A 12,674-nucleotide genomic window follows, 5' to 3' on the forward strand; every position below is an offset into this window, starting at 1 on the left:
CAACGACAGCATGGTTGCAAAGTTTGGAAGTTACAGGCGTGGTGTGTAGGGGGTTGTACAAGGGTGTAGGCAAAGCAAACCTTGAAAGTTCCCTGTTACTTAGTTAATGAAAATCTCTGCCTCATGTGGAGAACTGAAATACAGTGATAAGAGCACAGAGTGGTACACCAAAGCCACACAAGAGCCAATATCATCACCAGACATCAGTACTGTGGGAAACTGGAAATGTCAGAGTTCACCGCAGTGACTTCTGCCATGATGGGGCTCCCATGAAGATTCAGTGCCTGGGTGGAGAAGCCTGGAAGGCGAGAGCCCATAGGTCAATGACAATGCACCCAGTTCCAGTTCTTTTTGTACCTCACTTGATTTGTGGTTACTGGGGGCCCTCGGAAGTCTGCGGTGTGGGCTAACTGCACAGAGTCGGCCCTGGCATTCAGAGAGGGCGAATACGCACGCAACCAAAGGAACAGAACAGATGCCAGACACCACACTTCTCATGGTGTCTCTCTACAGGCACTGGTCCTGAGTGAGGTCCCTTCATCCTGGCCAGACCCTTCACCTGGGGTCCCCTCATCCTGGCCAGACGTTACACCTGGGGTCAGACCTTCTTACCCAGCTGGAATTTTCAGGTGAAAGAATTTGACATTTTCATTTCCCTGTGACTCCGCCACGTAGCAGCCATTGGTGTTTTTCCTGTGGTGTCTGTTTGGATACTAAGGTGGGATAGGATAAAGGTCTAGAAAATCGTTCCTGGTATGGAAAAAGGGAATAAACAAAAGTTATTTGTTCCTATCACATAAGAATGAGGGGTCACCATATTAAATGAATTGGTAGCAGGTTTAAGACTAACAAAAGGAAGTTTTTCTTCATGCAGCGCATGGTCCACCTGTGGAAGTCCTGGCCAGACGATGTTGAGAAGACCAGGACTTTGATGAGGTTTAAAAAAGGAACTAGCTAAGTTCATGGAGGTTAGGTCCATCAATGTATGTCAAGTGGCTTGATCACTTTCCCAAGCGAGTGAACTGTAAGCGCGCCTCAGTCGGGGTTGACTATATTTATTAGAATAAGGTATTAATGAAACCATGTTGGCATGTGACCAGTTTTGTTCTTATTGGAACTCATCAGATGCATGTAAACTGCTGTGTGTAAGGTGACTTGAACCCAGGACGCCTTCAACATAGTCAAGGACAGTACCATATCTCCACTGGTTCACAGCATCTGCTGTGGGAAAGGAGTATATGGAGGTCAGTTGGACTGACGGCTTTCCCAGGTAATTGGACCATCAGTGGCTATTAGCCAGATGGGTAGAGATGGTGTTCCTGGCCTCGGTCCATCAGAGGATGGAAATGGGCGATAGAAGAGGGGTCACTCGATGATTACCTGTTCCGCTCACGCCCTCTGAGGCATCTGGCATTGGTCGCTGTTTCGAAGACGGAAGACTGGGCTAGAAGGACCTTTGGTCTGACCCAGTACGGCCGTTCTTATGTTGTTAGGAATCACAGCCCAAGATGGCAAGTGGACCGAGGGCAGGTTTCAGAGTCTTCACCATGAGGGAACATTGCCAACAGGTAGTGCTGGGAGTCGGGTCAATGAGTCATAGCTCCGGGCGTGGTGCAAATGAGTGTAACTCAAGGGAGTTCCGCTACATCAGCTGAGAACTTGAGCCAAGCCTTGGAAAATCCAGCTCCTCCTGTCCCTTCACCAGTGAAATTCCACCAACAGAGCAAGGCTTGGAGAAAGCACCAGGAAGTTGGCAGCTGCTCTCAGTTGCTCGTCACATGAGAAGCGTCTGCTTGGCCAGCCGTGCAGTGACTGCAGCTGAAGGTGCGACTTCCTCTGTCTGTATCGGAGAGGAGGGGCCCAGCTCCCAGCCTAGAGAGACCAGCCCAGCATGGCGCTAACTGTCCTTCTACCTCTGCTGGGTAAGCGACCTCCCTCCGTCCTCCAGTCCTCTGTCTGTCCAGAGATCCGCCCTGCATCCTTCCACCTCCATCCTGCCCCAGAGCTCCTGACGCTCCCTGTTTTCTCTTCTCTTCCAGCCTCTCTCCACGCTCTCCCCAGGCTGGTGTCTCCTGAAGGTAATGGCATCTCCCGTCCCTGCTGAGATGCTGACAGTGTGTTTGGGGAGGACTTAGGCAGTGGGCGGGGGGTGGGGATCCATCTCCTCTCACACTGTGTTGCTTGAAATAGCAAGGCTGAGTCGGGCCACCCTCTTCAAGGCATCTTCCAGAGAACCTGTCCCACCAGCAGGGGTGAAAAGCTGCCCACAACCCCCTGGCTACCACCCAGCCCCTCATTGGCAGCCTTTGCAGAGAAACTGAGAGCTGGATGTCCCATGGAGACCGGACACCTACCTCCCCATTACTGAGCCCAGCGCTGGGTGGCTGTGCGTGTAGAGGAGTTTTCTGTCCCAGATCTGGGGTCTCACACAGACTCAGTACCAGCCGGTGGGACATTCTGCTGAGATCACGCAGGGGACATGGTGGGTGGCAATCTCCTTCTCCCTGCTCCACATCCTCCTGAGACTCCTCATTTCACTTTGTTGTCTTTTAGCTACTATAAACCCCCCTGCTTTCGCCTCTGTCCCTGAACGGTGACCGTGAAGTGAATTCCCTGATGGGAATGGGGCTTGTGGGGTTGAATCATTTGCATCAATAACTCCTTGTTCCTTTTTGCAGCCCGCTTCTCCCAGGAGGCAGAGCTGGGGAATCTGAGTGCCCCAAACTCTCTTCCCGACCCCCCCACCCAGGAAAGCAGAGAGTGGGATTGCTGAGGCACGTGAAAAGGCCTTCCCACCCCAGCTCCTCTCTTAATGCCCCTTGTCCACAATGGGAAAGGTTAATTGCCTCCAGGGTTCCCTCCCTTGTCTCTGAACAGCCCTTTGCCAGTGTGATCTCAGCCACCCTGTCACCTCCTCCCCACTTTGGAAACTAAGGGGTAGTTTGGGGGTTATTGTGAGGGGAGGGTTATCTGCAAGGGGGGAACCACGATGCTGAGTGTAAAGTTGCAGAGCTGGTGGGGGTTGAAATTTGCCAAGCTGCACAGAGGGCAAGTCCATCTATTGAGAAATTCCAGGAGCTCCACCTAGTCAACATAACGAAGAGCAGGTTTGGGTTGGGGGGCGTGAAATCCTCGTCTAGTAGTTCCTGCTGTAGGTCACAGAGGAATGAACTCAGGGGAGTCCTAGGGCCTGGGTGTCACAGGAGGTCGGCCTCTGTGAGTCCAATAGTCCCTCTTGGCTTTGTGAGCTATGAACAGAAATTAAATATAAGCAGAAATTAACAGGTAGAGTAACTAGAGTAAAATCCCTGCAAGCTGCGTGGAAACTTTTCAAAGGTACCATATTAGAGGCCCAACTTAAATGTCTACCCCAAATTAAAAAGCACAATAAGAGACCTAAAAAAGAGCCACTGTGGCTTAACAGCCATGTAAAACAGGTAGTGAGAGAGAAAAAGGCATCTTTTAAAAAGTGGAAGTGAAATCCTAGTGATCAAAATAGAAAGGAGCATAAACACTGCCGAATTAAATGTAAAAATGTAATAAGAAAAGCCAAAAAAGATTTTGAGAGCAGTTAGCTATTAAATTCACAAAACAATAGTAAAATGTTTTTAAGTACGTAGAAGCAGGAAGCCTGTTAAAAAAAGCAGTGGGGCCCCTGGACGATAGAGACATAAAAGGAGCGATCAAGGAAGATAATGCCATTGCGGAGAAACTAAATGATTTCTTTGCTTCAGTCTTCACGGCTGAGGATGTTAGAGAGATTCCCAAATCTGAGCCGTCCTTTATGGGTGACAAATCTGAGGAACTGTCCCAGACTGAAGTGTCATTAGAGGAGGTTTTGGAACTAATTGATGAGCTAAACAGTCACAAGTCTCTGGGACCGGATGGTATTCACCCAAGGGTTCTGAAAGAGCTCAAATGTGAAATTGCGCAACTATTAACGGTGGTTTGTAACCTATCCTTTAAATCAGCTTCGGTACCCAATGACTGGAAGACAGCTAATATAACGCCAATATTTAAAAAGGGCTCTAAAGGAGACCCTGGCAATTACAGACCGGTAAGTCTAACGTCAGTACCGGGCAAATTACTGGAAACAATAGTAAAGAATAAAATTGTCCGACACGTAGAGGAACATGATTTGTTGAGAAAAAGTCAACATGGTTTCTGTAAAGGGAAGTCATGTCTTACTAATCTCTTAGAGTTCTTTGAAGGGGTTAACAAGCATGCGGACAGGGGGGATCCAGTAGACATCGTATACTTAGATTTCCAGAAAACCTTAGACACGGTCCCTCACCAAAGGCTCTTATGTAAATTAGGTGGTCATGGGATAGGAGGAAAGATCCTTTCATGGACTGGGAACTGGTTAAAAGACAGGAAACAAAGGGTAGGAATAAAATGTAAATTTTCACAATGGAAGGGGGTAACTAGTGGTGTTCCCCAAGGGTCAGTCCTGGGACCAATCTTGTTCAATTTATTCGTCAATGATCTAGAGAAAGGGGTAAGCAGTGAGGTGGCAAAGTTTGCAGATGACACCAAACTGTTCAGGACAGTCAAAACCAAAGCAGACTGTGAACTTCAAAAAGATCTCAGCAAACTGAGTGATTGGGCAGGAAAATGGCAAATGAAATTTAATGTGGGTAAGTGTAAGGTAATGCACATTGGGAAAAATAACCCCAATTATACATACAATATGATGGGGGCAAATTTAGCTACAACAGATCAGGAAAGGGATCATGGAATTATAGTGGATAGTTCTCTGAAAACATCCACGCAGTGTGCAGCGGCAGTCAGGAAAGCAAATAGGATGTTAGGAATTATTAAAAAAGGGATAGAAAATAAGACGAAGAATATCTTACTTCCCCTATATGAAACTATGGTGCGCCCACATCTTGAGTAGTGCGTGCGGATGTGGTCTCCTCACCTCAAAAAAGAAATATTGGTGTTAGAGAAGGTTCAGAAAAGGGCAACTAAAATGATGAAGGATTTGGAATGGGTCCCATATGGGGAGAGGCTAGAGAGACTGGGACTTTTCAGTCTAGAAAAGAGGAGACTGAGGGGCGATACGATCGAGGTCTATAAAATCATGAATGGTGTGGAGAAAGTGAATACAGAAAAGTTATTTACTTGTTCCCATAATGTAAGAACTAGGGGACACCAAATGAAATTAATGGGTAGCAGGGTCAAAACTAATAAAAGAAGGTTTTTCTTCACACAGCGCACAGTCAACCTGTGGAACTCCTTGCCAGAGGACGCTCTGAAGGCCAGGACTCTAACAAAGTTTAAAAAAGAGCTCGATAAATATTTGGAGGTTAGGCCCATAGATGGCTATTAGCAAGGGGTAAGGTCTGGTGCCCAGCCTTTTGTCGAAGGCGGGAGATGGATGGCAGGAGACAAATCGCTTGATCATTGTCTTCGGTTCACCTCCTCTGGGGCAGCTGGCGTTGGGTACTGTTGGCAGAGAGGATACTGGGCTAGATGGCCCTTTGGTCTGACCCAGTATGGCCGTTCTTATGAACAGATCCCAGTGAGAGAGATGGGACCTGGTTTATTTGCCTTGGTGGATTTCCCAGCATGGGGGTGGCTGCTGGGCAGAGAGAAGAGGCAGATTTTTTTTTTTTTCACTCACACTGGTTTAAGGCTCATCTTATCTTCCTTCTTCTCCATCCTGGCCTCTTCTTCGGTTCTAGATCACCCATCTGCGCCCAGACTCTTTCTGTACTCCGGGTACACAGATTATTTCCCGGGGGAGCAGGTTGTCCTCAAGTGCTCATCTCCTAGGAATGAGTGGGTTTCAGGATATAGATTCTTCTATCAAAAAGGGCAGGAGGGTGCCAGAATGGTCCCACGCCATGATGGAGGGCCCAGGCTGAACTTCAAAGCAGAGGAAGGACATGCTGGTTTCTACTCCTGTGCATACTGGAGATGGGAAACTGATCAAGAGATCTCCTCTAGGAACAGCAGCTCCATCTCTGTCGTCGTGAAAGGTGAGCCCCTGTTTTCTCCCGCTGTTTGATGAGGGAGACACGGGGAATCTGCAGCTCACCGCGACCTCTCAGCTTCACTCTCTATATCTGGCCAGGGCCCCTCTCTGCATCTCAGATAGTCCGTGCTGGCTTTAACCTCTCACTTTCAGGGCTGCATTTGCTCTTCCGGGGGCTCCCAGGGTTTGGGATTACATGAGGCCTTCTAGACTCTGGGGTGAGGCCAAAAATGAGGGGTTCAGAGAGCGGGAGGAGGTTGCAGATTGAGGGAGGCTGTTGGGTGCAGGGGTGAGGGCTATGACAGGGTTGCAGGTTCTGGGGTGGACCTGGGCATGAGGCATTTGGAGTGAACAAGGGAGCTCAGGGTTGGCCCAGAGGGTTAGGGTGTGGGATCTGGGAGGGTGTTAAAGGACTTCCTACATATTAGCCTGACTGACTGCTGGCACCAGTGTCCAGGATCTGCCATTGCCCATGTGTAGGGGAGGGATGCTCATCCCTCAGGGTTAAACCAGCATCAGCCACAAATCCGATGCCTGCTCCCAGTTCAGTAACCAGCTAATGCCTACAGCTGCCCCTGGCAACCCAGTCCCTGATGGACATTTACTTAACCTGCTCTTAAATATCTCCAGAGATGGAGATTTCACAACCTCCCTTCGCAATTTATTCCAGTGTCTGACCACCCTGACAGTTAGGAACTTTTTCCTAAGGTCCAACTGAAACCTCCCTTGCTACAGTTTTTAGCCCCTTGCTTCTTGCTCTGCTCTCAGAAGCCAAGAACAAGTTTTCTCCCTCCTCCTGAGCCACCCAGCCTGTTACAGTGTGGGGTCACCAGGCCCTGTCCACCATCTGCAGTCAGACTGGACTGTTGCCAAGCAGGGAGAACAGAAGGGTTGGGGCTCAGTGAGGTACAGAGTCATCTCCATCCCTCTCTAATTTGACCTCTTCACATCTATGCATCACACCTCTACCCATCTGGTCCAGAGATCCCTGCTGGGTGTGATCCCTCTTGTATATCCATTTTCCAACCCCACCCTGCAGTCCCTTTCCCCTGAGCCCTAATATCCCTGGGTAACTCCCCTCACAAGCTGGGCTACCCCTGGGGACACCGAGCTTCAGGATTCCCCTGGAAAGAGCTCTGATGCTCCTGTTATCCCTAGGAGAGAAGCTATTAGATCTCTGAAGGCATCAGAAGGTACAGGTAGAGCTCTCTAAATCAGCCCTAGTGCCATTGTCGTTGATGGGGACCAGATCCCCAGCTTGGGTCAAGGGGTCCCAGCACCATTTGATTTAGCGGGCCAGGTCCTAGTGGGTGTATGTGGTACTCCTAGGGCTGTGAGACATGTTACTATGACTTGCCCTTAGTGCAGGACAGGGTGATCTGTTGCTGCTGGGGTCAACGCTCTGACACCCCCAGCCTCACAAGCCCCCACCAGCTCATGCAGCCTGGTCTGGATCTGTGCAGGAGCCCTCTCAGGTACAAGGCAGCAGATGCTGGTCGCACTGGGGGTACCCAGCTGTAAGACCTCTGCTGCTCAGTGTTTGCATGGCTTGGCTGGGACGTGGTACTGGGCCTGGCTGGGGTCTGTGTCCAGGATCCCTCCTTTCTCTGCCCATCATTGGCTTTTCCTTTGCCTCTGGGTCACCTCACAAGTAGGAACCATCTCCTCCTCCAACCCCCTTGTCTTTTCCAGCTCCCCTCCCAGTTCCCCACCTCATCGTGTCCCCACAGAAGCCTGTCTACAGCCTTGGAGAAGCCGTGACCCTGACATGCTCAGCTGCTGGGGTACTGTCTATGTCCACAGTCTGGTTCTTCAGGGCCAGCCAGAAAATCCCCTCCAAGGAACGTGTCTCATCTCTGCAAAGTTACACCAACTCAATTCAGCTGCCAGCAGTGTCTGGATCTCAAACTGGAACTTACACCTGTGCTTATGTGAGCACACGAGAGGTCGCAGCAGAGAGGAGTAAACCCATCTCCATAGCAGTGATAGGTGAGACCCCCAACTCCTGCTGTTTGCTGGTCCCCTGACTGAGTGTCTCTGCTCCATGGATGGGATGAGACACACCTTGGTCGCTCAGCTCCGGACAATGCCCCCCGCCACTGGGTCAGTGTCACTCCCTGGGGTTCTAGATATTGTGATCAGTCCTTGGTGGAAGGCAAAAACGGTGCCACTTTGCTTGGGGTGGCCCCCAGCCCACAGTCACTTTGGAAAACTTTGGGTTTGGTTTCATTAAACTTTCCTGAGTTCTCCCATCTCTGATGAATGTCCTGCTTGTACCAACGCTCTAGGATCATCGATGATCCGTACCCATTAGAAGGGAAAGTGCTACCCTAACCTGAATGGCCCCCACTGGTGAAGGTACCATAGGGTACAAATCCTTCTATCAAAGGTCTCGGAAGATGTCCCTCTCTGACCCATGTGCAGCCTCCGCTGCAAGCATGAGTCAGAGACCATCCATCCATCCCTCATCCTTGCTGTTGCCTGGGCAACCAGAGCATCCCACACAGAGTGGTTCTTCCCCCTGCTGGGTAACAGGTGGGCACAGGGCCGGGATGGGGCTCAGTGAGGTCTGGAGGTGTCCCATCGAGTTTCCCATGGAGAAAACGCCATCTCCCTTAATCCCTGGGAAGATCCACCTCTCACATCCCTGCCCATTCCAGAGATCCCTTCTGGGTGAAACTTTTTCTCTCATGTGTAACATTGACTTCTGCTTTCCAGATACCCCTACAACCTTGTCCCTTTCCCCTGAGCCCTGATCGCCTCAGGTACTTCCCCAGGGAGTCTGTTCCCTTTACATTTTGGGATAACCCTGTGGTCACAAACCTCAGATTCAAATACGAGAAGCTCTGCAGTTCCTGCTCCCCTTCTTTGTGCCAGGTTAAGGTCAGCCTCTATCTCAGAGGGCCAGGGTTTAGGGACTGGGAACTCTCTCCCCTGAATCCGTCACTCCTCATCTGTGCCAAACTCCCTGCGACGTGGCAGAACCTTCAACCATATTAAAAGATGTCCCCAGGCCATAGTTGGGACCACGGGGCTGGTTTCAGAGATCTCACCATAAATGAGTGATATCCAACTGCCCTTCTCTGCCTCCACGCCACCAGCTTCCCTAGCAGGAATTGTCTCCTCTCCTGACTCCATTGTCTCTTCCAGTTCCCCAGCTCACCGTGTCTCCACAGCATCCTGTCTACATCGAGGGAGAAGCCATCACCCTGACGTGCTCAGCTGCCAAGGTGGCCACCATCTCCCGGATCCGGTTCTTCAGGGATGGCCAGAAAATCCATTCCCAGGATCTCCGCTCAACTCCGTACAGTCATAGTGCCTCCTTTCTGCTCTCAGGGTTGGCTATGTCAGATGCTGGAGCATACAGCTGTGACTACTCGGTGATAAAGTCTGGAAAAGAGCTTGAATCAGAGAGAAACCCATCCATCTCCATAGCAGTGACGAGTGAGACCACCCCCCCCGACTCCTGCTGTGTGCTGTCCCTCTTGGATGGGTAGCTCTCCTCCATGCAAAAGGTGAGACGTACCCTAGTCACTCAGTTCCTCTTCTTTGCTGCTCCCCGACAGATCCTCCTCCTCAGCCAATGCTGAGTGTGGATGCCCCCTCCAGAGAAGCCAGTGAAGGGCTCCCCCCGCTCATCATCTGCACAGCTACAGGGAACGTGAGTGAGAGGCGGTTTCACTTCTACAAAGGCGGTTCTGAGCTCCTCCCTGGGGAGGCAGGTTCTGAGATGAAGTACACAGCGTTCAGCGCCAGCCCCACGCACTTCTCTGTGCTCAGCATCCCCCAGGCGTGGACCACCCACACTGAAGAATTCACCTGCGGGTATGAGGACAACGTAAGCGGGAGGTGGATCCCGTCCTCCAGGAGCTGGGCTTTGAACTTCACCGTGCACGCCACCAGAACAGGTGGGAGGTTCCTAATTCCTTCCTTCAGCACCCAGTGTTGCTCCATGGGAGGAGAACCATCCTCCAGAGATGTCCTGGGGAAGAGAAGTTGGATGAAGTGACAGAAAACAAAGGGGAGATGATCCCCTTCCACCTCCCCACAGGCCCTTTCGCAGCTCAAGTGCCCTAGGCTAAGTCTAGATTGCGTCTCTTCAGCCGACAATTCTCAGCAAACTGCCCAAAGCGTTTGCGTATCTTCTGACAACAGTTCTGTCAGGAGAGGCTTTCCTGACATTTAGCCCATCCGCACAGGGCCCAGTGCTGGGAATACCCCTCTGCTGACACCTCCCTTCATTTGTCATGAAATGAGGATGACCGGGATGGCTGCAGAAAGCTCCTGGAACGGCAGACTTGAAAGAAGTCCGCAATCTAGACGTAGCCTTAATGACTGAACCCCTCACAATGTTGGCAACAGATTATGCGCCCTCCCCTCCACGTGCACATCATGGAGATTGGGAATGCAGGCAAGGAGAGGGACAGTACTCTGGGGACCTCAGCACAGCAGGGGTGGTGAGACCCATAACCACTGGACCTTGTCCTGCACCTGGGGCAGATGAATCCCAAGCATTGTTATCGGCTGGGGACTGACTGGCTCAGCAGCAGTACGATGGAAAGGGACCTAGGGGTTATGGTGGATGAAAGGCTGGATAAGAGTAAACACTGCGCCCTTGTAGCCAAGAGGGCTAACGGCAAACTAGGGTGCATTAGGAGGAGCATTTCGAGGAGATCTAGAGAAGTGGTTGTTCCCCTCTATTCAGCACTTGTGAGGCCACATCTGGAATATTGTGCCCAGTTTTGGGCCCCCCCAGTGTAAAAAGGATGTGGATTTGCTGGAGCACATTCAGCGAAGGGCAACAAAAATGATTCAGGGGCTGGAGCACAAGAGCTATGAGGAGAGGCTGAGGGATTTGGGCTTGTTTAGTTTACAGAAGAGAAGACTTAGAGGTGATTTGATAGCAGCCTTCAACTTCCTGAAGGGGAGCTCTAAAAGGGACAGAGAGAACCTGTTCTCAGTGGTGTCAGATGGCAGAAGAACGAGCAATGGTCAGAAGTTGAAGAGGCAGAGGTGTAGGTTAGAGATTAGGAAAAACTGCTTCACCGGGAGCATGGTGAAGCATTGGAATGCGTTGCCTAGAGAGGTGGTGGATTCTCCATCCCTTGAGGTTTTAAAGTCCTGGCTGGGATGACTTAATGGGGGTTGATCCTGCTTGAAGCAGGGAGCTGGACTAGATGACCTCCTGAGGTCCCTTCCAGCCCTGTGATTCTGTGACCTTCTTTCCCATCTGTGGAGTGAGGTGCACCTGGGGGCAGGCAGAAGGTGCCATAGAGAGCACAATGAAAGTTTTCCACAGGAAATTTGTGGCAAGGGGGCGCTTCATGTACATGTCTCATACCTTGTCCCAAGGTGGCCTGGCTGTCCTCACGTCCCTGTCCCTCCCTTTGCTGCAGGAAAAGCCTCACCGAAGACCCGAGACGTTCTGCTAACAACAGGCGGGGTCTTGCTTGTGGCTGGAGCCCTGGTTGCTCTGATCTGCTACTGCCACAGGAAGGAAAGAGGTGGGTGAAAGCAGGAGAGGGGCCGTGAGATCCCATCTGGCCATGTGATTGGGTCTGGCCAATAATTTGTTCTTCAGTCATCAGCGTCAATAGCGTTAAACCATTAACAACCCCCACCTACCATAGCGCCCTGTGGGTACGGATGCCAAATCTAATACACGCGTTGAGCTCGATATATTTACCTTTGAGAAACCATTGTTTAAAAAAAGACACTTTTAAATATTAATTAGCTATTATAATTAACTATTACAATACTGATTAACTAATATGAATTAAGTATTTCAAATAAATATCTGTACATGTTTGACTTTGATAACACAGAATGCCAAATAACCACCTCAGCGGAAGTTTGATTTAAGAAAATCAATCCACCCGTAATATAGCGCTAAGTCTAGGGAAAAGAAAGAAAAACGCCCAAACCTTGTGTGTCGAGACACCCATTGGCTGCTTACTTCACTTTCAATTCGGTTTCCAAAAGACAACGGTCTCTCTTTATTTTGAACGGACAAGGGCGAAGCTATGACACCTTTTAACAAATTTATTCCTACTGGGATGATCGGCGTGTCTACCCACCAAAGTATTTTGAAGTAATGGCTGCTATTTTGAAATAACTTTGCAGGCGTCTACACACGCGCCTGCTACTTTGAAGTAATTTTGAAACAGCGGGCTCTTGCACAGTATGAGTAAACAAATAAAGAAATGGGCTTTTACAAGGTGTAAGCTGTGTTTTCAGTCAGCAGATTTTCACGCTTTCAAAAGAGCTGAAAGCCGTTAAGAGGGCTCTGCCTGCATCTGAGAGGTTAGTTTAGCGGTTAGGATTAAGGTTTTTAGATGTCCTGTCCTTTATGTAATATCAATGGGATTTGATCATCGATTTCCATTCTCTAAAATCTCCATGTATATTGTTTTTCCATGTCCCAGACAAAGACTCTGATCTTGGGGTCAAATTTCTTTTCGGTTGTTTGTGTTTGTGGTTGTGGTCGCAGGGTTCAGCTACAGATAAGCAATAACGCTGAGGTTACCGATGAGCGCTGAGGTCATTGGTTGTGGTTAGGGCAAAGGGAGGGGGTAAAAATCACATAAACACAAATACAGAGAGAAATGTTCATAGGATCCTCAGAATTGCAATGGACTGAAGTTGATGATGGGTACGAAGATGAGTTGAGTTTCTTCTTTCTCAAGCTGTAGGA

At 49.9% G+C, this 12,674-nt stretch overlaps 1 protein-coding gene across 1 annotated transcript in view; it reads left to right on the top strand.

The window, feature by feature from the left end:
* LOC142004598 (Fc receptor-like protein 5) overlaps window positions 1-12,674 on the top strand; it is a 34,742-nt gene that overhangs the window by 20,752 nt on the left and 1,316 nt on the right. Inside the window, exons 11-14 of the mRNA XM_074982217.1 lie at window positions 2,062-2,078; window positions 9,131-9,424; window positions 9,547-9,888; window positions 11,377-11,484. Of these exons, the coding sequence (XP_074838318.1) occupies window positions 2,062-2,078; window positions 9,131-9,424; window positions 9,547-9,888; window positions 11,377-11,484 (761 nt within the window). The remainder of the gene's footprint in view (window positions 1-2,061; window positions 2,079-9,130; window positions 9,425-9,546; window positions 9,889-11,376; window positions 11,485-12,674) is intronic.

The sequence above is a fragment of the Carettochelys insculpta genome, chromosome 32 (genome assembly GCF_033958435.1).
Source record: "Carettochelys insculpta isolate YL-2023 chromosome 32, ASM3395843v1, whole genome shotgun sequence".
Lineage (NCBI taxonomy): Eukaryota > Metazoa > Chordata > Testudines > Carettochelyidae > Carettochelys > Carettochelys insculpta.